Source organism: Primulina tabacum, chromosome 5 (assembly GCF_025594145.1).
Source record: "Primulina tabacum isolate GXHZ01 chromosome 5, ASM2559414v2, whole genome shotgun sequence".
Classification (NCBI taxonomy): domain Eukaryota; kingdom Viridiplantae; phylum Streptophyta; class Magnoliopsida; order Lamiales; family Gesneriaceae; genus Primulina; species Primulina tabacum.
Window position 1 is genome coordinate 36,426,096 of NC_134554.1, and position 27,339 is coordinate 36,453,434.

Consider the following 27,339-nt stretch of genomic DNA (forward strand, 5'->3'; position numbering starts at 1 on the left):
ACTTGTACAAAAAAAATTACCTTTTTAAATGGATGCTATTTTAAAAAAAATACAAGCTTCCAAACGATTTGTCAAAGAACAATAACATAACTTTCCAACTCGACAAAAACCATAGTTGTCAAAGGCGCGCCTCAGGCGCTAGGCGGAGCTTCAGCGCCTTATGGACAACCAGGCGACGTGCATGGCTGGGCGAGCGCCTTTAGCGCCTTGAAGCCGCCTTTCTCCAGGCGATGGGCGTTCCAGGCCTTCCGCCTCTTTGCAGCAGCCTGTGCGCATCGCATAAGCAGGCTTCTCCTTTATTTTTTAATGACCCAAAGCCCAACTAAATAAGCTCATAACTAATTTATTTTTAAAAAAAGCCTAGTATTGCATGTCGATACGTATTCTCATTTCTCCCCTGCCGATTGAAGCTTCTGCCGTGCCGTTTTGCGCACACCATTCTCCCCTGCCGATTGATGATTGAAGCTCCTGGACCTGTTCTTCTCTGCCGCATGCTTCTGTTTTCAGGCTTCTCTTTCAATTATTCTTCTCTGCCGCAGGCTTCTTCTCTTTCAGGCTTCTGTTTTGCATTTATTTTAAAAAAATAGCCTAGTATGGCTTCTCATCCTCAATCAGAAAACACACAACCAGATGAGGATAATAAGAAAGACCCCGGTTGGAAGCATTGTTATTTGAAAAATCCAACTGATACTAATAGTGTGACGTGTAGGTTTTGTGGCTTCACGTCCAATGGAGGAATTTTTCGAACCAAACAACATATTGCTGGGAATTCAAAAAATGTCAGAAAATGCAAAGAGTGTCCTCAAAGTGTCCGTGATGAGCTGTTGAATTATATGAATGAAAAAAAGAAGCAAACATTGAGAGCTTGCGGTGGAATGAAGCAAGATTTTTGCTTTCTTGATATCGATGAAGATGAAGACGATGAAGAAGATGTACAACCAAGCAAAAAGAGAAGTTTGACTTCCATACACGAGGCTGGAACTGGAAGTGGAAATGGCAGTGTTAAAGGGCCGATGGATCTCTTTATCACGAAGAAGAAAACCAAAGGGGGAAATTGAGGCAAACAAACATAAACGATGCTTGTGATAAAGAGCTTAGAGATCGAACAGTTCAAAAGATAGCTCGTTTCATGTATCAAGCTGTGATTTCTTTCAAAGCTGCCCATTTAGATAGCTTCGAGGAAATGATTGAAGCCATAGGTCAGTACGGGCCGAATTTGAAACCACCAAGTTATCATGAATTGAGGGTACCACTTTTACAGAAAGAAATTGCCTACACAAATGAGTTGTTGAAAGAAAACAGAGATGAATGTGAGAAATATGGTTGCTCAATTATGTCTGATGGGTGGACTGATAGGAAGCATAGAACATTGATCAACTTTTTGGTTAATTCACCCAAAGGAACAATGTTCTTGGAATCTGTGGATGCATCCGCCCATGTCAAGACTGGAATCCTGTTATATGAGTTGCTTGATAGATTTGTAGAGCGTGTGGGAGAGAAAAATGTCGTGCAAGTGATTACAGACAATGGCAGCAATTATGTTTTAGCTGGTAAGTGAAGTATTGAAATTTTATTTCCTTAGATATTATATTACATATAACATAAATTGATTCTTTTTTGTTTTGTTCTCTTTTTTTTGTAGGTAAACTTCTACAAGCAAAAAGATCGAATTTGTTTTGGACTCCATGTGCTGCTCATTGCATTGATTTGATGCTAGAGGATATTGGCAAAATTGAGGTGGTTCGGAAGACTATTTCTAGAGCAATTGCTCTTGTTGGTTACATTTACAACCATGAAGGTGTTTTGCACATGATGAGAGAATTTACTGGAAACAAAGAGCTGGCAAGACATGGAGTCACCCGTTTTGCTACTACATTTCTCACTTTGCAAAACCTCCACAAACGACAAAAGGCTTTGAAGAGAATGTTCATATCAACACAGTGGATAGAAAGTAAATGGTCAAATGATATAAAGGGTAAGAAGGCAAATGATACTGTTTTCAAGCCTTCATTTTGGAATAATGTGACATACACCCTTAAAGTGATGTGTCCTCTAGTGATGGTTCTTCGCATTGCCGATAATGAAACAAGGCCAGCGATGGGTTATATCTATGAAGCTATGGACAGAGCAAAAGAAACAATTCTCAAGTCCTTTGATAACAACAGAGAGAAATGTAAAAAAGTGTTAGAATTTATTGATGCTAGATGGGATAATCAGCTTCATCATCCTTTGCACGCGGCAGGATATTACTTAAACCCATATTTTTACTATCACAATCCGAAAGTTGAGACGGATGCAGAAGTCACAAATGGGTTGTTTGCATGCATACAAAGATTGATTCCAAGCCATGACGTGAGGGATAAGATTATTATGGAGGAGTTGCCGGTATATAAGAACTCGGAGTCATTGTTCGGCAACGAATTTGCCATTAGAGCAAGGAATAATAAAGACCAACCAATGGCGCCTGGTATGTGTTTTTTTTGCAAGAAGTTAAATAGTTAAATACTTAAATATCAAATGAAAATGATGAGATACATTTTTTTTTCAGCGGATTGGTGGAAAATGTTTGGCAATGGTACTCCAAATTTGAAAGAATTTGCTATCAAAGTTCTTAGCCTCACATGTAGTGCTTCGGGTTGTGAAAGGAATTGGAGCATATTTGAGCATGTGAGTAAATACTATTACGGTATTACATGACTTCTTTCACTTTTCTTTTCAATTTATAGTTTATGATGGTTTCGTCATTCGTGTCACAGATACATTCAAAGAAAAGGAATAGACTAGATCACAAGAAACTAAGAGATTTGGTATATGTGAAGTACAATCAAACACTCAAGGCTCGTGCGGCTAAGAAGGATAAAAGAAATCCTATAGTTTTGAGGAATATTGATGATTGTAATAATGAGTGGTTGATTGGAATGATGGAAGCTGGAGAGGAACCTGTTTTTGATGATGATGATGATAGACGACAACGGACCTCGAACCCTATTTATAGGGGAGCTTCAACTTCTACAGGCAAAGGTAGGGGAGGACGAAGAGGTCGGGTGACAAGCCAAACTACTCATGCTCTACAATCACCAATGGATGTAGATGAAGAATCTACTGACGAGGGAGAGTTTGATGATGATGTGTTAAAAGATGATTATTCAGACATTGATGAAAATGTGGAGGATGGTGATGTGGATGAAATGATTGAATTAGAAAGTGATTGATCTGAGTCTAGATTGTTTTGGAAAAATTAAATTGTCTAGCATAAGATTTGAATGTGTTGATTTATCGACAATATTGAGATATTTTTGTTTTTTGTTACTTGAAGCTTTATATATTTAGTTTTTCATATAGTTCATTATTATTAATAGTTGATTTTTAGTAGAACATAAATATATAATACATTCTCTCTATATTATCGTCTCGTGGCTAGGCGATCGCCTTTTGTCGCCTAGGCGTTCGGGCACTAGGCAGTGGCTCGTCGCCTTGACGTCGCCTAGCGCCTTGACAACTATGACAAAAACACAAAAGAGAAGCTCTCTTTTAATTTTCCACTCTGGAAAAAGAAGAATTAGAAAAGACAAAAGGAGTTAGATACATAGGCAAATGCATGATACACGCAGTGTTGATGAATTGTTGTTGGAGCACAAGATGTGGCATTTGAATCTTTATTTCCTCTATGAAACTTTTTTTTTTATAAGAAACAATCTCTATGAAACTCATTTTGGATGGTATAGTCACATGATGCAGAACCAAAATAAAGCAAAAAACTGAACATATCTGTCTTGACCATCTAATCATGGCAACTCATATGGAGAATTTACACAATAAATTGAGCAATTAAATATTGGAATCATGTAATAACCGTTCGTGTTCATAATAGATCAGTTTAGCAGATGATAATCTTTTAACACTTCCTTCTCATTACAGTTACTGTACTGGCTAACTTCGCCCAATGTTTGACACTTTAACGGCGACAGAAGTAATGATTTTCAAATCATTCTGAAATTCACAGAAGGATTTACAGAAGCATGTTTGAGTGTAAAAAAGTGATCAATGATATCAAATATTTAGAGCATGAATTCCTGGATGCAACAATAGAACTCTGTCTTCTAAAATTATAGAATTGAGTATCAATTTTTATCCCTACAAATGCTTGACAGAAGTAAAAAAAATCTAGAAAATCAGCACAATCACGGTTGAGCCACTTGAGAGATGAGTCTCATTGAATACCCAATGTAATTGAAATTCAAAACTTAAAACAAAAAAATCAACAACTACAATTGAGCACAAGCATAAGACAGATGGATTTCAGTTCAGAATTAAAACATACCCAGTGAGGTCCTGCGAGAAGTTTGAAAGATCTAACGTAAAGTTGAGAAGCATTATCAGAAGGTCCTTGAGATGAAATAATATTGGAGTCATTATGTACATCAGCAACCAGCTCAGTCACAGGATCATCCCAAAAGTCAAGTAAGTCACTCCCTTGGTGATCAACAGTTCCTGTAGATGGCTGAGGAATGGAGTCTGAAAGTTGCAATTCTCCTGTCAAAAGGTCTACCAATGAATTGGCAGATGGTTCCGAATGAAATGATGGAGGCTCTTTATCATGTACCATGGTAGCCGCAAAAGGGTTGGTATCCAAAACAGAACAGTTCGATTCCATTTGCTGAGAATTTATCCGTTGAAAAATTTTGGAGCTGCTGTCTTCGCAGGACAAAATAGATCTCCATGGAAATGAAACTCCAAGGATCTCTACCTGCACGTAATCCACTACAGGATCATAATCTTCTTAATGAGAAGTTATGACAGCATAAAATTCTGATCAAATAATTATAACAAAAATGGCCAAGTTGAATAATCATATCCTTCTATATTTCTTCAAAATCATTCTTATTTTATAAAAAGTGGTCCTGAAGATTTTTCTCTTTGTTGAGCTTAAATTGATGGCAGATACCATGTTCAGTGTGCAATTTGTTATGCCCCATCTTAAACGAGTGTGGACAATGGTATGTCTTGGTCATATTGCCTTGGCAGCAAACAATATGAATGTTTAGCAACTTTAACTAGTACTTAACCAATCAACTGTGAAAAGACAAAATATTAACCAAATATGTACCACAAATCGTAAAAAAAAAATAAAACTTAAGACTCATTATGAAAAATATATCATGCACTTCGACAAAAATTTAAGCTTCCATGGCAAAGATAATCACAGGACAGGGGCCAATAAGATATGTTAATAGAGCTCAATCTTGTCCAGGATCTCTAAAACATGATATATACGTATTGGAGGTGTCGTCTCAAAACACACAAGAAGAACACTAGATGAATTTGTGAGGGAAACATGATCCCATTACATTTTAAGATTTGATTTACACTAAATTTTTTACCCAAATCTCAACCAATGATGCATACTCATCTAGAAAAAAATGAAACAGATGAAACACAATACTGAAGCCTAGAAGACAACATTTACTTATTTCTTCATACCTCGCCAAGTGTCATTGGACCTCTTCCAGCCACTGCAGGATAAAATGTAAGCGCAACAACACGAGTAAGAAAATCCAGTTCTCCTTCCAATTCTTCAAAGTCGTACAACATGGAAGGACTAGAAGTCTCTTGGCCATGCAAACGAGCACCTGCCCCAGTAACAGCCACATCCTCAGCATTAATTGATCCTGTTAGTGGTATCAGAATGTTTGTCCCACTAGCACATTGAGGTATGGAAGCTCCCTATGGACAGTCAATATGTTAACAGAAAACCATAAGGTCGACAGCACCAATTCAAAGTAAAGGAAACATTAAAAAAAGCAATTTCTATTTACTTTAATAGCTTTTGTTTTAATATGAAAAATGATCCAGAGACAAATCACAAAATCAGATAAATCATAAAACACTAGAAAGACAAACCTAATTACCTACCACAGGAATGAAGCAAAACCAACAAAGCAATGTGTATCTATATGCCAAGAATTTGGCCAATGTTCTAAATGGGGGCCAAGGCGGGCGTTGACCCGCACCACTTGCCTTTGCCTTAGGCGGTACAAGATGAGAAGGGGTGGGTGAGGGGGCGAAGCAGGCAGGCGAGGAGGTCAAAGTCAACAAAAATTAAAAAAACTCTAATTAATAGTACACTTGTACACTTTCTCTTCCAAAACATGATAGGCCCACCAGCCCAGTCACTCACACACCCCCGGCCTCCTTTCGCCTCGAACTGCCCACCACCAGCCCACTAGGTCAGCTCTTGTATATGTCCGAAAAATTCTTGTTCTAATTTTTTATCTTTTATTTAATTGTTGAAGAAAAAGAGAAACTTTGAATTTTAAACTTAGACTTTTGGTAAGTAATAAAATTAATTTTTTAGTAATAATACAGTGATGAATCTTTGTTAATTATCTATTTAGTTGCATTTATATATTTATTTGCACCTTATGTAAATTATATTTTATTGTATGAAGCTCACTTATGCATAAACATCAATTAATTACATATATCACATAAAGAATGATGATTATTTGTAATTGCATTGCATGATTATATCAAATTATGTAAAAAAAATTCAACAGTCTAGGCAGCCGAGGCGGTAAGATGTCACAGACCGCCTCGTCACCGCCATTTACAACACTTAATGGACTAATCCAAAAAAGATTTATCATCCTCATTGCAAATATAGTTCTCAATCATGACAAAGTTAGGTCTGCTAATGAGCTACACCTTTGCAACCATCAAGCATTTCCAACTAAAAGAGATTGGGTGATAGAGCATCTCGAACTAAGGCTTAAGGAGCAAAATGAGACTCGCTTTATTAAAGTCAGGTATATCAAAGTCAACAAAATTTATCACATGTACATATAATTTAATACCTAAAATAATGAGGAATAAATTTTCCATTGTCGTTGAAACTGAAACACGAAATAAAAGAATTCCTTAATGATGCATGCCTGAGCACTTGTACCTAGTTTTGGCTGTAAATACAGCTACAATCAAGTTTTTCCATCAAAGAAAAGAGAACAAAACGATTCAAAAACAGGTTGAAAGGATAAATTTTCTTTAGTTCAACAACGTAACTGAAAGTTTTGGCTGTAAATACAGCTACAATCAAGTTTTTCCATCAAAGAAAAGAGAACAAAACGATTCAAAAACAGGTTTAAAGGATAAATTTTCTTTAGTTCAACAACGTAACTGAAAGAGCACCAGATCATAGAAAACTATTTTCGGTGCTAACCACGTCACTGATAGTTCAAAAATCAATGTCAGTGATATGCCAGACCTCGAGAACAAGTTTAAGTCCATCCAGAGAACGCCCTGTTCTGACGTCAACTGTTGAGGGAAAAGTAGTGTCATCCACCCCATGTGAAACAGTGAGAAGAAGCTGACAGACATGGCAAGGCTCTCCAAGATAGATGAAGAGCTCAATCACATCTGCATCCTGTGAAGAAACCTATACACACAAAAGCAGTAATCAACGACTTGAATCCAACAATTTGAAACCTGAGGAAGATGGTTTGATTATGAATCTATGATACATGGGGTGGAGGGTTTGGTGAGTTGAATTAAATTCACCCAAATTCTTAAGTGCCATAAAAGTCCTATAAAACAACAAACATAAAGTAACATACCCATATGAGGTCTTTTCTTTTGAAACTCAGAAGATCAGCTCCCCCATCGGAACGTGATAGCATGCTTGGGACTGGTTTCAGAAAGCATCCAAATGGTCGAGAAGGTACCTGTAAAAATCAGCACGAAGAATAAAATAATGCCAGTTTCAACATGAGAAAACTAACATGGTGCAGAAATTCTGCGCCGTGACTGAAATAAAAAATGGCATGTCTGACTAAAGCAACCTTTCACAAATGATAAGAACGGAAGAGCTGCTACAACTGTTTCACACATCATAATTTTTCCAACCATTTCTTACCTACAACTTGTCATTCTACCACCTTGTAATTTTTTTTATAAGAAACGATATTTTATTAATAATAAAATAAGAGAGAGTACATCAGTGGACCATTCTACAACCTTGTAATACATATTAAATAGTGTTCTAACAACTGGCGGCCAACAGAGTGTAACAACATACAGTACATGAATAGACCAAGCCACTTGAATCTCAAACATCAGTCATTTTCAATTAAGATTAGATTTAAGTCATTACCAGTATGTGGCCAATTCACTTGTCAATATATCCATATGGATTATCCATTAACATACATTTCATAATGAGAGCATTGCAAACATATTCCACAAATAGTTGCCATGCATTTTAAATAATTCTACATGATCTCCTAATGAACAGGCCTAACCATCTTCAGACTTCCAGTCACCACTTACTACCTCAACCTCGAAAATACGTGTTTGCTTAATAAGAACTTGCAAAAAAAAAAATTTCCCTTCATGAAATAGTTGGGTCGGTAGCTGCATTGCATTCATCAGGTTCCAACAATGTCCATTCATGTTATAGAAGTTAATAATATAGTAAATTAGCTTATAAATAAAATTCAATCCACCAGAAAGGAAGCAAAAATTAAAAAAGAATAAGAAATTGACAGGCAAACTTAAAACCAATTTTATTTAGTTGTTAAGACTGGAGCAAAGAAAAAGAGGGAGGAATTTCAGTGGTTTACTGATCTGACAACTATCATAAGTTACTAAATGGCCATCAATGGGTAAAATGACGGGAATGAACAGAAAACCTTGTGAAAGTTTAAAAGAAATCAGTTTACTCAACAAGACAGTAAAATTAGGGAGAGTCAGAAACAACATAAGTAACCAGACGGCTTAAAAGAAGACTTAAACTACAAAGACAAAATAATTTGTTGAGATCTATAATAGCATACATGTATGGGATGAATCATTGCTGAAGGGAAATGCTTGAAGAGCCTTAATCCCAGAAAAATCTGTAGTTGCTTCTGACGCGAGCTATCAACAACTGCATTCTTATACCTTCTCTGCAGGGTGATTTTCATATTCTGTGCAGCAGAAAACTGCTTGAACTTTCCAGATTCCTCATTAAAAATGCTAAGAATTTGGCTGTGCATAGCTTTGGAACCCGTATACAACGTTGCATGAATATCACCGGCAGCCAAAAAAAGATCCGCAAGTTGAGATATAGGTGATAAGATTGTTGATCTCTTAAACTCCTCAAAGGTCATGTCAAACCTCTTCCAAGGTTTATCTGGACAAGGATGATTCCATGTAGTAGTCCTAGTGTTGTGATCAATGAAATATGTTTTCCCCGTCACAGAATCAGATCGTTTTTCCCAGCCAGGTGGCAATGGAGCAACATATCCAGCATAGTTACCAGATGATTGTGAACCGTATGCCAAATCACTATCAAGTGATATGCCTAACCGTCTACACTGTTCCATAAAAACCTGGAGAGCTCCAAAAAAACTAGCAGCATTTGTTCTATCCAAAGAATCCGCACAATTAAAACGTAGTACTCCATTTTGATGCAATCTTAGGCAGAAAGCACCATCATAGTCCTCGTTATATATTATCTCACCTTTGCAGTCTTTAATTCGTTGACGAGATCTCAGATAATCACCCTCAGAAATATCAATAGAAACAGTAGGGGCCTTAAGAAGATACCAAAGCCCTTCAATTGTTTGCTGTTCTCCCTTGAGTTTTACACTAGCATGCCAATCATAGTTTATCAAGTGAATTCGAGTATAAGGAAGTGTTCCTATTGATCGAATATAGTTTAAAGATTCTTCAAAATGTTGGACTAAAATGGATTCAGATTTCCCTTCCGCATTCCTTAGCAAGTTGACACAAACGATTGGAACCAAAGCACTCCTTTTCTTATATCCACCAACAGCCACATCCAGATTTCGCGAATCATATTTTTGAGTCAACCTCTGGTAATACTGAGAACTCCCCCTATAAGGATCACGGTCTGAAACATATATCTCTGCTTCTGCAGCAGTAAGTTTTAGCTCTGCACCCCACCAGATAGGGATGGTACCTCTTCGCCAAATGTATGTGTTGAAAGGAACACTTTGACCAGCTCTTTTGGGAATCCAAACAAGTTGTTCACACTCAACTTCATTGCCTGCTCATTGAAAATAGTAGATGATCGGAAGAGGAAAAGACCCATAGAAGAAAAGGTCATTGATGGATACAGTAACACTGTATTGAAAATCTGGGTGTGAAAAGTAATATGATACAAAGATGAAAGAATGCTTTTAAGTGCAAGCAGCAACATGATGTGATAATCCATAAATATGAAAAGATGTACCAAATCAAGATACAGAGATGTAAGGAGAAATAGATACGAATGGAGAGATGAACACACTCAGTGCGGCTAAATTTTTTTATTGATGGGATAATGGATCGATTATTTGTTGAATGATATATAATATAATTTTATGAGATAAGAATAAAATGGGATAATTAGTTAAGATCAGTCGACTAGACTACCATTGCAAAAAATTAATATGTCTCCCGTTTGTAATCTTCTCAACTCTTCCCTCTCTCGTGCCACTCCCACCATTATTCCAAAATCCCAACCACATGTAATCTTCTCTCCCCTTTTTAGTTCCCATCTTAACTTGTATGAAACTTACTAGCTTCATTTTCCACATTTCTCAAAGTAGAAAAGGAGGTGAAGGTGTGACATCTCCACCCACTCACCTTTCTCATTGTATATACCACAAATATAAATTGGAGAATATGGGGTCGAGATTAGAGTAAAAGACTTAAAAAAGGAGATGGAAAATTTTGGGAAGTGCCAAAAAATAAGACAGGAGAGGCTTTAAGAAACAGAAAAGAAAAGTTGGACTTGGATCTTGAAAAATTATTTTGAACTTGTTTAGATCTATGTTTCAGTGAAGAATTGGATTAATCTGAAGAATGTTTCCTCCTCAGCCACACAGCATTTTCAATTATAAGTTGTCAAGTAGGTGATAACTACTCTGCGATCTGGAGGAAATTCCAAGTAAAACTTCGGTGGTGACGGAGTGTTGATAGACATTTCTCTTCCTACCTTTAAAGATCATGACAAAGAAATGACAAGAATACAATTTTTTCCGAGGAATGTATATATCATACTTAAAAGGGAACTATCCAAAAGAGTGATTAAGTTCAACCTGTAAAAGAAGAAAGCAGATACAATATAAAGAAATAAATCATAGGAAGAATTACCTGTGCTATAACATGAGTTTAAACCCCTTGCTAGGTATCGAGTTCCAGGATGCAACCTACTGCGACGAGCAGTGAGTGCAACAACACCCTCCTGCTGACCTAGGCTACCAAAGGTCTTGCATTCCGCAAACCCCTGTACATTTTATAAGTATCCATAGAAAAACAGATGATTCAGATTAAAATAATAAAATTACACTTAGAAAAATTATTACTTTCACAATGAAATTAGAATGTAAAGTCCATAAAATAAAGGCAACCAACTGCACATATGACCACAAAAGAAAAGACACCTAGCTACTGAAGGTATATTTTTAATAGAAAAGAGATCTAACTTTTTTATCACAAAAAATGAGTATTCTTTTCTTCGAAGAACAGAATACCATACTTTATTTTTTAACAGCACTAAATATTTAAAGAAATACGGATTCCAGAATTTTAAATCTATTTACAGTTAATAAGGACACAATGCGACATGGCCATCCAGGTTAAATACACTTCTAAAATTAATGGAGCTTAATAGAATGTCAGCCCACAAAGAAGACAGTTACAGAGAGATAGCATAAGTCAGCAAATAGATTCTAAACAAACTACAGAAAATAAAAGCGTACACCCAAAAAAAATCAAGTACAACTCACTTCATCTTATTTTCAGGAGCTCCTTTGCTTTTCTAGAGGATTACTCGAGGAAATAATGCATTTAAAACATTCTCCAAACAACTAGTGACTGCATTAATTTTCGTCCTTCGGTTCTCCGCCATCGGATCATACCATTTCTCTTTAGCTTTTCATTTAATCATTTGTTATCATTATATTCTTACTCTTAAGCAATAAATCCTGTTTTAACAGTCGCAATAATCATACCTGTGCTTTTAAAAATCCGATTTACACCCCCTGCAAATCGGGCACAGATGTTTTAAAAGACATTTAATTTAACATAGGGGGTTTTATGCTTTTTGATATTTCACATGAGTAATAAATGAAATTTGCCACATATTATTCTAAAATGTGTACTCCGGCTGCTTCTTCAGGTTCCTTCATCTCTTTTGAAGACAGCATGACACAAAAGCAAATTATACTGCAATAATTCAAGGATCTACCCTATAATTAAGACGCACATGTTTACCAACAGTCAGAGGGCCAAGACAAACATGTCAAAAATTCAGACTGGTGGTGATGCTATATATAAATGCTAAGCAGTCAACAACATCTAAAGTAACTCTTAACACTAAAGGTACAAATAAAGTATTGGTAGAAGCTTCAAGTGCATGTTTTGTTTTGTTTATGATATTCTGAAAAATAATTGGGGAAAGGTTATGAGAATGGTTTTGAAAGATAAAAACATATCTGTATTATTTTTTAAGAAGATTTTTTTAAGAATTCAACAGAAAAGATAACACTGTGCAGATAAACAGTATTGAGTTAAACTTTCAACATCATTTATACTTTTAGCCTTTTTATACAAAGATAACATACACAAACAATTTTAGAACCACAGCTTCTGAGATCTAAAATAAACAGAAAGTCCGTAGAAAAGAAATCCAAATAAGTCAAAAAGTTCAGATGATAACAGATATAAAGCTACAGAGTGACTTAAACCTGCAGAAGAATGACACAATGCTGTGAAAGCCCAATGTTTTTGAAAGGCATTGAAAACCATTTATTCCACACGAATTCCTCATCAGGACTCTGCAAGGGCATGCGGCTAGGAAATGGCCGAGTTATGTCCCTCGTTTCACAGAAGTAATGTTTCCCATCGATGTCAGACTCAGTGAGTTCTTGAATATTTTTGTTCTCAGTTTTACTCTGTGGTTGAGGGTTTTGAAGAGAAATTTTAATCCACTGGCTCTCAATTACAGTGTAAACACATCCTCCACCAGGCAAATTAGGTATGCTGGGAATCAACCTCGTTGCCACAAGCAGTACTGCAAAGCTACCAAGGGCAGCATAGCCTAATATAGCCCGTGCATGGGTTACACTCTTGCAAAGCCACTTTGAACCGTTGGTTAAATAATCTAGCGCTTCCTTTTGAGACTTGAAAATATCATAACCCTGCTTTGCTGTATAACGAAGAGCCCCAGTAGTTGGATCAACATAGATCAACTGAGTATCACTTCTAGTAGACAAGCTAACAATGATATATACTTCACCAGAGTCCAACGTAACAACAAGGACAGATGTATCTCTTAGACCACCATCTGCAGTAGGTATCAGGAAACATCAGATATAAAAAAAAAAAAAAAAACCCATGATTAAAGCTGATAAACACAGAATCTGAATACTTCAAACCTATTTGATCTAAAAACACACCCATGTCTCCATTTCTTATATTTCAAAACCACACTTAACTTCTGCCCAAAGGAGAATGTCCAATTTTACTAAAATTCACAACAATTAACAAATATATTGTGCTCATTACCACAGAATTTCACTTAAGAAACATATGAAAATTTCCAGCTTAGTCAACTGAAATTCTATAACTCCCTAATTAATGCTGCTAGTTCGTACAACTAGAGTTTGATGGGAAGAACAAACAAACCCATGAGAGCTTCGGAGGGCCGAGGCCCGCACAGGATCCGATATAGCTGCGAATGTTTCAGACCCAAAGCATCGAAGAAGCCGGCAGAATTTTCCTTGGCGCAGACGTGCCGTGACCTTCGCCATCACTCGATCCACTATACATGCTTCGCTTAAAAAAAAAAAAACCTAAACCGTGAATCAAGGCCAAATTCAGAGAAAAAAAGAAGACCAATTTTTTTCAAAATGGGAAATGCTGCAATTGGGAAAGCTCCGAAAAGCCGAACCAACGAAGATAAAAATACAATTGGTTTCAAAATAAAATATACAAGGGGTTTCTTGGTTGGAAGGAGGATTATAAATAAATCTGTTAGAACACACACTTGAATCACATTTTCCTTTACTTCCAATTTTATTATTCTTATTTTTTATATTTTTTCTTTTAAAAAAAATCAATTTATTGTTATGTATTTTCTTAAAATTATTTTTCATAACAAACACAAAACATATATATATAAAAAAGTTCAAAATAATATTTTTACTTTACACAAATTATAAATAATATATTAGATATTTTGTAAAATAACTTAAAAATCTTACCTTTAAGCTCAAATTTTAATGTGTTCCACATTTTATCACAAAATTTTGCGCACTTCAAATTTTTAGATACTTTATAAAAAAAACACCAAAATTGTGTACCTCCTTATTAAAGCATGGGGATAATTTATGAAACATATTGAAATTTCAGAATAAAATTAGATTTTTATGTAATTTTATGTTATATTTATTTATATAAATTTTGATTGAATTTTTTTAATATGAAAATTTTAATTGTTAAAACACACAATTATGCATTTGAATTTTTTGGGGTTGACGGAAATTTTGTTATAAAAAGAAACTAATATATAGAAAATCACGGCACAATCACGATTTCATGTTAGGATAGGCGATACATCCATCTTTTGAAGAAACCGAACATGATAATCTTTATCATCTAGCTCGAACAAAGCTTAATATCATCATACTTACATGCATTAGTCATTATTAATCACTTGTATTGAAGAGTTGGTACTGATAGTACTTACATGTATCAATCATTATTGACCACTTAGATTGAAGAGTTTGTATCGATAGTATAACTTTCTGTATTTTAGTTAAAAGGCCTGAAGAATCAAAGTCTAGGGAAAAAATAACACTTGAGCCAATTATTGTTCTTGGAATTATTTATTTATTTATTTTTGAAGTATGGAACTATATGAATAAGAGAAAAACTCAATGAAAGAAATATTAATATACAGATCAATTAGGTTAAAATGTTCCGAATATATTCAACGAGAAACTTATGCCAATTTCGAATAAATCATATAGCTTTATGATTTCATCGAATTAAAAGAGATATCAATTTAATCGTAAGTACAGTTAAAACAAGTGAAAAATAGTTAATAAATGCTCTAAGATTGAAAATGTCATAGATTCCTATTATTAGGATCGACCGAAAATTCAATTTTTTCTTTAACTAATCATTTTCAAATGATATCCACGTTATTAACAAATAATAATTTTTTTATTTGAAAAAATCTTTGTAATTTAATTCATAGCAATTTTCGGATCGAACCCTTAAATTGAAGCTAAGTGTCACAAACATGCACCTTTGTGCGCAATTCCAGAACTTTTTAACTATGGTGTCCAAAGAGGCTCACTCACTTCTAGATAGAGTGAAATTATCTAGATTTTTGTATGTAGTTTTTGAAGACCGGATCCCTATAGTTGGATCAAGTAGATCTTGGTCATTCATTGTAGAGCTCTACTAATATAAATTGGGTAGAGACTTCATTTGTTATCTGGCAAGTTTTGTAAGCAATATATTACTTTATCATTTTAAATAGAATCGGAGTCTTTAATTGGAAAACATGACCACGAATTTGTAGTTTCAAATGGAGCGAACAATACGCTAAGTTCAAGGATCCCAATTTGATAGCATGCATTTACAGCCTCGTAAGAAAGTAATATGATCCAAGTCAAGAACATCGAGAGCATTTTTGTTTAGTGTTTGAAAAGAACCACACTATGTTTAAGAATATTTAGAGCATGTATTCTTGGATGCGACAACATAACATTGTCTTATAAAATTTTAATCCACTGGCTCCCAGTTATAGTGTAAACACATCCTCCACGAGGCAAATTAGGCACGCTGGGAATCAACCTTGTTGCCACAAGCGGTACTACAAAGCTACCAAGAGATGCATAGCTTAATATAGCCCATGCATGGGTTACGCTCTTGCAAAGCCTATAAGGTCCAAAATGCGATAATGTAATTCAACTGCATGTAAATTTAGGAAAATGAAAAATAGCTAATTAAATTATTTTAATTGTATTGATTAAATGTTGTAGGCATGTTTACATGTTTAAAATGTGGTTTGCTATTAGAATGCATAAAACAGGTGTTTTTAAGGGTTATTCGATATGCGACCGAGAAACGAAACCAGGGACGGTAAAGGGAAATTTTTTTTATTAAATTATTATTTTTAATTATTTAATATATGAGACATTTAATAGGTGATTTCCTAAAATGATGTTTTTGAGGTGTTTTTACACGTCGAGTCGTATTTTAAACGGGTAATCGATTTTTGAAGAAAACAAGGACTTTATAGAGGCTCGGTTATTACTTTCAAAAACTTTCCTAAACGATATATTTTTCTTATATTATAATGGGCATATTATAACAAAGTTATTTGGGCCTAGATTTCTACCCAATTATTTATATTGAAAGATGAAATTTCTAAACCACAAAACACTTCATATCACACAAGAAACATAGGGTTCTTTCTCCCCACCCCTCACGCCACACACATCACATTTTTGGGAAGCAATTCACGTGATTTCAAAGGAAGAAAATGCAGCAAAGATTCTTCGTCTCTCCGCCAACATTCTTCGCGTCTAGAATTGATTTTCGTGCATGAAACACAGAAAGGCACGCCTTAATCTTTATTTACTCATCATTCATTCCATATTATGTGTTAAAGATACATGTTTGCATGAAAAATATGTTACTCTCTTTATATTTTTTTTATTGAATTGTACATGCCAAAAACTTGGGTTTTCATGCTTTTTAATTCATGTTATTGATGCACAAAGGAGCTGCCAAGTTAGGACTATTTGGAGGGCCAATTTTCAAAGAGTTTAGGGACTCCTAGATGCATGGTTAAGGGCTGGAAAAGAAGGATAAAAGGGGCTGCTCGATTTTGGGGTCAAGAACAGGGGCGGATCTAGGATTTCTAAATTATGGGGGCCGCTTACAAAATGCGGACAAAATATTGAAAGAGGAAAAACAAAAATTCCATCAGTTATATTCAACTAAACATAAACAATACGTTTTTAACAAGAAAATTTCTAACTAAAAGAAACTCGACATTCCTTAAAATTTTCAAAGTCTTCAATAATAGTATTTATACAAATATTTTTAGCAATTTCTCTTTCAATAAATATCATCAATACATCCGAGAGAAAATCATCATCCATTTTGCTCTGAAGTCTGGTTTTGACGATATTCATAGCTGAGAATGATCGTTCTGTAGTAGCGGTAGAAACTGGAAGAGTCAGCACAAGCACGATCACTCTAAAAACAAGGTCATATGTAGCAGCTTTTTTAGTCTTCACCAACCATTGACACAACTCGGAAATGATTGAAAGACTTTTGTAGTATGACCCTTTGAATACATTATGCTCATAGTGCTTCAACTGCATCTCTAACCGTTCTTTTTCTTCACTAGTAAAATATTGTGGATAAAACTTTTCAACCAATTTGCATATATCCATATATTTCAATGAATCACTTGCATTTTGAGGATTTAAAGCAGAACTAAGCATGACTAACTCCATCGCATCTTCACTAAAACACACATTAATTCCTTGTATTTGTGAATCTATCGTGGCATAAAAAAAGTTTACCCTATAATGATGCTCGATTGTGAAATTGCCTTGATGATGACGTGCTCGACCTCACCATCAACGTACTGTGCACTAAAATCAGGAACATCAATATTACGAGCCACGCAAAAAAACTTCACCTTTTCAAGCAAATCATCCCATTTGTCATCCCTTAGCTCTTGAATTAATTTTTTTGTAGATGAAACTAGCTCCATTGCATTCAAAATATCTTGAGACTTGATTTGCAATGTCTGACAAAGCACATCTGTGATCTCCATAATCTCATTCATTAGATGCAATATGAATACAAAATCAAATGAATTCATTTCATCATAAACAGACGTTGCATCTGCTCTTTGGGAAGGAAGCTCATCCTCCATAACTTTGAGCAATATAGTACATGATGCACTTAACATCTTGATCACGCTCGATAATGATCTAAAATGAGAACTCCAACGCGTATCAGCTGCTCGTTGTAAAGTACATATCTGATTAAGTCCACGCCCTTCTCGAGTTCATTGATAGAAATCAAATAAGCAATGCCATCTGCATGAGCTTCCTTCAATTCATCATTACGCTTGCACGAAGCACCAACCATATTAACTATGAAAGTTAATTTACCAAAAAACTGATGAATATGAGTTACATTTTTTGCTGCCGCAACAAGAGCCAACTGCAATCGATGGGCAAAGCAATGAACATAATAAGCACTCTTACAATCTTTCAGAATCAAAGCTTGCAGTCCATTGAACTCACCTCTCATATTGCTAGCACCATCGTAACCTTGACCTCGAATATTTTGGACATCCAAATTGTAATGACTCAAATAAGAATATATAGCATTATTTAATTTCAAAACTGTCGTATCTGACACATGAACAAGCCCAAAAAAACGTTCTTGTATGCATCCATTTTTGTCCACGAACCTCAACACTATAGACATTTGTTCTCTTTTTGACTCATCACGGGCTTCATCGATGACTATGCAATACTTGATGGCTCCAATTTCTTCACGAATTACATTTTTCACTCTCACTGAGAACATGTGAAGTATTTGATTTTGAATATCATGGCATGTATACTTGGAATTTTTCGGAGCTTTCTGTATTGCATCTGAAATCTCATTGTTATACAAGGCCACCACATCAAGAAATTCAAGAAAGTTTCCACGATTAGATGAATTAGAGCTCTCATCATGACCTCTAAAAGGAACGCCCTGAAGTGCAAGCAACCGAGCTACATGTATACCGACTTTCAGTCGAAGGCGATTCTTTGCAACTGTGTCTGAGCTAATTTTGTTAAAAAATCTTGGTATATGTCGAGGTTGGTTCATTAAATCCTCACATGCCTTTTCAGCCATACGATGAGGTGAAGATACATTATCTTTCCCAATATGACATTGGAAAGAACATGTTTTTCCACTTCGAGCCTTCTTCCAATTATCAAATCCAACAACAGTAAATGCAGTTTGCTTAAGACATCCTGATGGCTTGTTAAAGATAAAGCAAGGAAAACAGAAAGCTTTATCTTTTGCTGGGGAATACTCCAACCAAGGAAAAAGCTCAAACCAGGATGATTGGAACCTGCGAGGATGAAGGAAAGTATAGGCTGATATGCTTTCAGATTTAGATAAGCCCGACGAATTTCTTCTTGCTCGTTGGGAGAGTATTCTCATATTTGTCGCGTAATCCTGGATCACGCTCTAAGAAGTTAAGATCAACCCCTGCACTTTCAACCTTTATTAACTTTTGAGAATGAACCTCGGGTGGAAGATTATCATCTGATGGTATCGATGGGGCTGTAGAAATGGGAGGATCTAATTGATTTGATCTCTTCTCCGAAAGAATTTATCAATTGTAACAGACTTTCCCATTTATGAATAAAATCACACCTGACATAATAAATATAATCTAGTCATTTAAATATACTAACACCATAAATAAAATATCTACAATAATACATTATCAATATTCACTGCTAAACTTCAAAATCTCAACAAAATATATTAAACAAAGTTTATAAAAAAATATAAACAAACAAACAAACATCAATCACTACATAAATTAAGTTCAAAAATAAATTACAATCCATACTAGTAGCATCTCAAATAATCATGTATCATGTTGAGATGAAAATTTCTGAAAATGCAAAATTTAACCCAACATATTAGTAAACGATAGATGAATTTTTTAAAAATTAGTAAATAATTTAGGAAAAACTTTTTACGAGACTAATAAATTCTGTCAGATGTATGTAGCAATGTGCATTCTAGATGTATGGTGTCAAATGATTATTGCAGTTGCTAAAGTTTTAAGATGAATCTTAGGTGAATTGAGTAATTGGAATTTTAATCTGCAATAATGATCAATTGCACAGAAGCTCCACAATGTAATGAGAGCTAAACAATTAAACAAATAACACGTTTATGCTCCACAATGTAATGACAGATAAACAATCAAACAAAATCACAGAAAACTCATATCCCCAAATCATTTCACTAAAAATCGAGGACATGCCCAAACACACAAACCGAATTGAAAAAATAATTGGAGAAAAACTTCACCAACCCAATAGTCCAAAGACACCAAATAACGATTTCACTGGTTGAACTTCTACAACACCACTGCACCACCAACAAAGAGTTGATTTGGGAAAAAACTAAATTAGGGTAATCGATTTTTGAGAGAGTTTTATTTGAGCGTAGTAATAGACTGATAGTAGAAAAGGTTTTTTAATATGTGATAAATTTAAAAGTAATAAAGTATTAAAAAATTAAAAGAAAATTAATTATTAAAAAAGAAAAAAATCTTGGGTTGGAATTGATGATTCGAAACCAGGTCTACACGTAAAGAGACATTTTCTTTGCCATGAAGCTACATGCGCTTCCAATTAATTGTGGTGGGCCACTTATATATATATATATATATATACTCAATATTTCAAAAATTAATATAAACTAAAAAAACTAAAAAAAAATTTTTGGGGCTAATATAAATCCGCCCCTGATCAAGAGGGCTAGGGCACGGCTTTTGGGAAGAAAATAGGAAGGAGGTTGTGCAAGGGCTGACCAGGTGAGGGGCGGGGATCGTGAGGGTCATAGCCATGAGTCATGGTGGTCCAAGAACGGCGGGATGGTCCAGGAAGGGGAGGCGAACGACTAGGACTCAATCAAGCCATGCACGTGAGGGTCTTGAGCAGGCGCTGCACGTTCTCGTGCATGGGCTGTAGAGGGTGGTCAAAAGGGGTCGTAAGGGGTTTGGTTAGGGTCCCATCAGGGTGAAGTAGGGTTGAGTCTCGTTGTTGTGGGCTAGGGTCGAAGATTTCACATGGTTGGCTGAAGCTAGGGTTTCGTTCGAATAGGGTAGAAATTTCCAGCAACTTTCTAGGATTTTTTGATGGCTCTAAATGGCTTGATTGGTACGATTATGTGTGATTAAGCTATGGTTAAAATTTGGTAGAGTTTGGTTAAGTTTCGAGTTGATTAGAGATAAAATCGGGACTTTGCTTCAAGTTTTAAAAACAAATTACGAATTTAGTCGCTGAGCTTAAGTTTATGTATAAGAAATATTTATGGATATATTTTAAGGTGTTATGATAAGTTTGGACGAATTCGGGTCGTCGTTTTAATGTATAAGGGTAAATTGGGAAAGTTAGATTTTCAAGGGCAAACCGGTCATTTTACACCTGAAAAATGTTAGACGTCATAACAGCGTCCTGAACGTTGTAATGAATGTTAAAATGTTAATTTTGAAAGGTTATTGAGTTTTATGATGGAAAACGATAAATTTTAAATAATGATTTGCATGCTTGGTTTTAAGAAAAATGTTATGTGCATGAATTTTTATAAGTGATAGATATGATAAAATGTTTTGAAAGAGGTGATTTGATTGTGACTGATACGAACACGAATACAAAATGACACGATGACATGTTAGGCCAAGGCTCAGTCGATGGGTGAGTGTATCGCTGATGTCCCCGTCACCTGGTATCGGTAATACGTAAGATTGATCAATCGACCAACATCAGATAAAAGTCAGAATTAATGATCTGAATTCAATAAAAGGAAATGTATATGTATATGATGAAAGGAAAAGTATTGATGAAAGAAAAGATTTTAAAGTCTATGCATGTTCATGGTAAAGCTCCCGCCTAAAGTCTCCGATTCCGTAAAAGTGGAATCTTACCTATGCCCCATCAGCCTCAAATGGTTGCTCCGACAAGGAATTTCGCTACTTTTTTAAAAAAAGTATTTTACATGATTGCATGTGGATGTATACGTATTACTTGTTATAATGGTTAAAGTTTGCTAAGTCATCATACTCACTAGGTGTGAGTAGGGGTGTAAAACGGGTCGGGTGGGTCGGGTGTCGGGTCAACCCGCGTAATTTTTTATTTTTTTTTCAACCCGAACCTAAAGCAACCTGAAAATCCCCAACCCGAACACTAATCCGACTCAACCCGTCTAACCCAATTTTATTTATTTTTTAAAAAAAATTAATGAAAAAATTCGAAAAAAAATAATAATATGTCATATAGCTAACATTTCTAATAATATCCTCACAAATTTCTCATTAAGAATGTGTAATGTTGTGATTGTGTGCAATAGAATTTTAGTTGTCTATGTGTGGATATTAATTTTTCAACACAATAATTAGATAAATATTCAAAACACATAATGATAATAATAACATTTAATTCAAACACATAATAGCAAAAGCTATTCAAAAGGTCTTCAAACATAACAAAATAATTTTCAACTTCCAAGTGACAATAATCAAAGCTCCACTTCTGTCTTCTGACTTCTTGATTGTTCTACATTTGTTTGTAGAAGTCAAACTTTTAAATAATATTTAAAAAATGAAAATAAGAAAGGGTAAAAGTTTTCAAAAATTATGAATTTATAAAATTTAACTTACTTTTCAATACTAGGTATCATAGCATTGTTAGAATCATCAATCATCCGTTGCAACATTGTTTGATCCATCATCCTCATTTATGAATAAATTCATAATATTTTCAGTCAAATCATCCAACCTCACCTCAGTAGTTTCTACAAAAATAAAATATTAGTAAAACAGTTAACTTTAAAATGAAAATAATAAAAAGAATCACTAACCTTTATGTCCAACTAACCAATCTCTACAACAAATCAACGCCTCAACAACATCAGGCTTCATTGTACTACGATATTGGTCAAGTATCCTACCACCCGTGCTAAAAGCTGATTCAGAAGCAATTGTAGAAAATGGAACACTCAAAATATCTCTGGCCATTTGTGCAAGTTCAGGATACCTAAATTGTTAAGCTTTCCAAAATGCAAGAACATCACATTTTGAAGATCTGTCAATTTTCGGTTCATCCAAATAAAGATCTAATTGACTCTTTTGAGCTCTATCATTTGATTCTGTTCTTCGAAATGTGTCAAATTCCTACATCATAAATTAAATGTATTGGTAACGAAAATTAAAAAATAGTGAGAAAAATAAAAAAATTATCATAAATACCTTCAAAACATCCACGCATCCACTGTCTGAATTTAGAGGAAGAGAAGCATTATCATCAATGCCACTGTGAGAACTCGTAGATGTGTTGCTACTACTTGATTTAGAAGCAAGGTCCATATATTTCTCAAACAAAGAAACTAATTTAGACTTCACCAGACTTAATTGGTTACTACCATGTCCGTATAACTTGTTGTAACAAAACTCAACAAACTGCATCTTGAACCTCAGATCAATTATCACAGCAATGGACAACAAAATGTTATAATATTTCCAGTACTTGTCAAATTTCTGTAACATCAGATTGGCCATTGATCTCATGAAATCATCAGAGCTTTGCAAGGCTTGACTTAATGTCAATTAAACCGTAAAGACACGAGGAAAATAAAGGTTGGCAGTAGGATATTTCACCCCAGAAAATAAAGTTGTTGTCTCATAGAAAACCTCAAGAAATTTGCATATTTTTTCAGCTTGAACACACTCTTCAACCAATGGACAGTGTGTGAAATTAGTATCAGTCAATTTCAAATGATTAAAAGCACGTCGATAATATATGGCACTAGAAAGCATCAAATACGTAGAATTCCATCTAGTAGGAACATCTTGACTAAGTGATTTCTTATGATCCAGCGAAGTTTGGGTAACAGATTCTACAAACTTTTTCTTTCTCACTTGGCTGCCTTTTACATACTTTACACATTCACGAATCTTATCAACGGAATGATCAATTATTTTCAAACCTTTTTGGACAATTAAATTGAGAATGTGTGCACAACAACGAACATGCAAAAACTCGCCACCATTCACTAATGAACAATTTAAACTAAGATGATCCCTTAAAAGGCCAACAAACACATCATTTGCACCGGCATTGTCCAATGTAATTGTGAAAACTTTTCTTTGAATTCCCCAAGCATTGAATAAGCTATTGATTTTATCACACAATGCAATACCAGAGTGAGGTTGTTAGGCCCGGAGCCGAAGAGGGCGGGGGGTGATCGCCGGTGCCATGAGATTGCACGGACAATGAGCGGCTCCTGGCAGGCTTCTAGGTGGAGGGAACATGAATGAACCGATCCCACACCGGAATGAGAGGGATTCCGAGACTGTTCAATGTAATGGACTGTACAGTTGAAGAGGGCTTAAAAGATTTGATTTGTACTACTCATATCACGAAGGTGCATCTTCTTTTCGGTAGCTCATCACATAAGAACTCCAAAGTTAAGCGTGCTTGACTTGTGGCAATTTTGGGATGGGTGACCTCCTGGGAAGTTTCCCAGGGTGCGTGTGAGTGAGGACATAAGCACGCTGGAAAGACCCGTCTTGATACAGTGAGGACAATCGTCAAATCCGGGCCTTTACAGTTGGTATCAGAGCCGACCTCTCTTAGTACGGTGTGGTTCGGGGACGAACCAAGCGGAAGCTGGTGGGCATGTTAGGCCCGGGGCCGAAGAGGGCGGGGGGTGATCGTCGGTGACATGAGATTGCACGGACAATGAGCGGCTCCTGGCAGGCTTTCTAGGTGGAGGGAACATGAATGACCGATCCCGCACCGGAATGAGAGGGATTCCGAGACTGTTCAATGTAATGGACTGTACAGTTGAAGAGGGCTTAAAACATTTGATATGTACTACTCATATCACGAAGGTGCATCTTCTTTTCGGTAGCTCATCACATAAGAACTCCAAAGTTAAGCGTGCTTGACTTGGGGCAATTTTGGGATGGGTGACCTCCTGGGAAGTTTCCCAGGGTGCGTGTGAGTGAGGACATAAGCACGCTGGAAAGACTCGTCTTGATACAGTGAGGACAGTCGTCAAATCCGGGCCTTTACAGAGGTGGAGGCATGTAAGAGAAATTGATAATATTTTTTTGCAAAACCCAATTATAATCAATGAAATGCGCTGTCAAACATACATAGACATCAGTGACAATAGAAGTCACAAATCGGAAGTGAAACAAATTTTTCCAGGGCATGAACGCATTTCTTGAGCTAGTCTATTGTATTCATTTTTATGCATCTTGAGAATATCAGTCCTTGCGGTGTTTCTAGTGAAATGATTGACTTGAGGTTCCAAATATGTAAAAATTGATCTAATTGCCTCATATTCCACAAACTGAAATGGTAAATCATGTCTCACAATTGCTAATATTAGCAACTCTCTAAATCTTTCTTGGCTGAACTTTTGTGACCTTATGGCAAGACTTTTATCGCCTTGTTCTAACAAAGCCTGAGCAATATCACGAGTTCTCTGTCTAGGACACTGTTTGAGAATATGGCGTTGGAGATTATCTGTCCCCATGCTACTGTCTGCTTTGTACGTGTCCCACATGCTTTACATTTGCAACGCTTTTCTTCTCCTTCTACTTCTGGAAGCATCTCAAAATATTGCCACCATTGTGATTTTAAAGGTCTCTTTCGTTTAACACTTCTGGAGGCCCGACCTTGCAAGTTAGTACATGTTTCTTCATCAACATCTAAATCCAACACATGAACACCCTCCACACTATCCTCCTCGTGAACAAGACCAATAGGTTCTGAACTCATTCGATCAATTAAAAGGCATAACAATATTATTAGCTACAAGCAAAAAATTAACAATTCCTTGAACTTTCAATCATTAATGTTATACAATGATATAAAAATATTATTAGCTACAAACAAAAAATTAACAATTCCCGAACTTTCGATCATTAATGTTATACAATGATACCCAATTGTCACTGAATTTATTTAACAAAAGAAGTTGTAAATAAAGTTTGCTTCTTCCCTCATGTTAGGTTTAAACATATAATTAAAATATATTGGTGAAAAAAATTATTTGTTCTTCTAATTTTTTAATAACCAAAACAAATATGTTTTAACAAAATAAGTTTACATTTACAGTAAAAAAACGTTTTAACAATAACTAAAAATAGAAAATATACTTGGTGAAAAAATTTACATGTTAAATTTGCGGGAAAAAAACTCGATAAAAAACATAACTAAAAATAATTTTCCCCGTTTATATTCAAATTGAAGTTTACATTTGGGTTTGTTCCCCGTTCATGATTTTCATGGACACGAGGATAAGTCTTTTTGTGTTCAGTTTCTTAGTGTATGAAGTAAAATACTGCATTTTTACTTGCGACTGCTCTGTTTGATCAATTATGATGTGTTGAAGCCCGACAGAGTCACAGATTTCTGTAAGAAGAATAAATTGCGAGCAATAAATTGAGAATTTAAATTTCAAATTATATGTTCAATAGAAAATTTTGAGAGCAAACCCAAATAGAGATTACTTTAATAAAACTCAGTTTGTTCACCTGGACGGCTGGACGAGAAGCGGATTAGCGGAGAAGGCCAAATGGTTTCACTTGGATGCTTGAGTGAGAAGCGGAGAATGATACATTTGACGAGATGAGAATTGAGAAATGAGAAGCAGACAACAACAAGGGTTAATACTTAGATGCTCTAATTGGGTTGGGCTTTATTTTAGTGAGAAAGCCTGGACAAAAGTTGTGTAAATTGTAAAAAAAAAATTAAAAAAATATGGTGGGTCGGGTGGATTCGGGTCACTGGGTGACCTGATATTTTTTCAGGTCAACCCGGTTCAACCCAAACCCACCCGGAAATTATTTTTTTACGGGTTTGCATTTGGGTCTGACCCGTTTCGACCCGAACCCAAGAATCATAAACCCAAACCCGATATTTTTTGTGTCGTCCCGTGTCGGGTTAGCGTGTCGGGTTCATTTTTGACACCCCTAGGTGTGAGTGATGTAGGTGAGGATAATTTTGATGATATTGGAGGACTTAGTGGTTGAACTAGCTGGATTGATGGTGCACATAACCCGATGATCATTGCTAGTTTTTCCGCACTATTATGATTTTACAATACTTTTAAAAATTTTATGACTTTCATGCTTTTGAGTAGTTTTTGAGAGGATTTATTATTTTTGAAAAAATGCTAGGTTTAGGTTTTGGTTTGACGATTTTATATTTTTCACCGCGTTTTGAATTTTGCGTAAAATAGTTGGTGAGTTTATTCTAAAAGGTGCAAAATTATTTATATATATGTAAATATATTCGGCCGAAAGTGTTAAAGGAAGAAAAAAAATTTTAGTACCTATTAAAGAAAAACTAATATTAGACGTCTCAAAGCCACTTTGAACTGTTGGTTAAATAATCTAGCGCTTCCTTTTGAGACTTGAAAATATCATAACCCTGCTTTGGTGTATAACGAAGAGCCCCATTAGTTGGATCAACATAGATCAACTTAGCGTCA

General features: G+C 35.4%; 2 protein-coding genes and 1 long non-coding RNA gene across 6 annotated transcripts in view; 1 reads left to right on the forward strand and 2 right to left on the reverse strand.

Annotated features, from left to right (window-relative positions):
- LOC142547507 (putative phosphoinositide phosphatase SAC9) overlaps window positions 1-27,339 on the reverse strand; it is a 61,592-nt gene that overhangs the window by 13,663 nt on the left and 20,590 nt on the right. For 2 of the 3 annotated variants that reach the window (XM_075655841.1, XM_075655840.1), the window contains exons 2-8: window positions 12,732-13,330; window positions 11,137-11,269; window positions 8,829-10,045; window positions 7,611-7,718; window positions 7,262-7,432; window positions 5,482-5,724; window positions 4,322-4,747 (exon numbers count right to left, since the gene is read on the reverse strand). In XM_075655841.1, the coding sequence (XP_075511956.1) occupies window positions 4,322-4,747; window positions 5,482-5,724; window positions 7,262-7,432; window positions 7,611-7,718; window positions 8,829-10,045; window positions 11,137-11,269; window positions 12,732-13,330 (2,897 nt within the window). Of the gene's footprint in view, window positions 1-4,321; window positions 4,748-5,481; window positions 5,725-7,261; window positions 7,433-7,610; window positions 7,719-8,828; window positions 10,046-11,136; window positions 11,270-12,731; window positions 13,331-13,671; window positions 13,815-27,339 lie in introns of those variants that run through there. The other variant, XM_075655842.1, reaches the window with a different exon arrangement.
- LOC142545071 (uncharacterized) lies at window positions 348-3,212 on the forward strand. The gene is made up of 4 exons (XM_075652052.1): window positions 348-1,550; window positions 1,643-2,467; window positions 2,549-2,667; window positions 2,757-3,212. The coding sequence occupies exons 1-4, from the start codon at window positions 1,130-1,132 to the stop codon at window positions 3,210-3,212; spliced, it is 1,821 nt and encodes a 606-aa protein (XP_075508167.1). The 5' UTR covers window positions 348-1,129.
- On the reverse strand, window positions 22,357-26,458 carry LOC142544981 (uncharacterized). 2 transcript variants are annotated; one of them, XR_012820179.1, is made up of 4 exons: window positions 26,381-26,458; window positions 22,693-22,797; window positions 22,493-22,626; window positions 22,357-22,388 (listed from the first exon to the last, which is right to left on the reverse strand). It is a non-coding gene; the product is annotated as an uncharacterized LOC142544981 (long non-coding RNA). The 2 variants fall into 2 exon arrangements; XR_012820178.1 differs by lacking the exon at window positions 26,381-26,458 and having other exon boundaries at window positions 22,693-22,939.

What these genes read in the sequence shown, in the direction of transcription:
- LOC142545071 (XM_075652052.1), top strand. Translation starts at nt 1,130, where the DNA reads ATGTATCAAGCTGTGATTTCTTTCAAAGCTGCCCATTTAGATAGCTTC. An exon ending in CAGCAATTATGTTTTAGCTG is followed by an intron (nt 1,551 to 1,642) that starts GTAAGTGAAGTA and finishes TTTTTTTTGTAG; the next exon opens with GTAAACTTCTACAAGCAAAA. An exon ending in AGACCAACCAATGGCGCCTG is followed by an intron (nt 2,468 to 2,548) that starts GTATGTGTTTTT and finishes TTTTTTTTTCAG; the next exon opens with CGGATTGGTGGAAAATGTTT.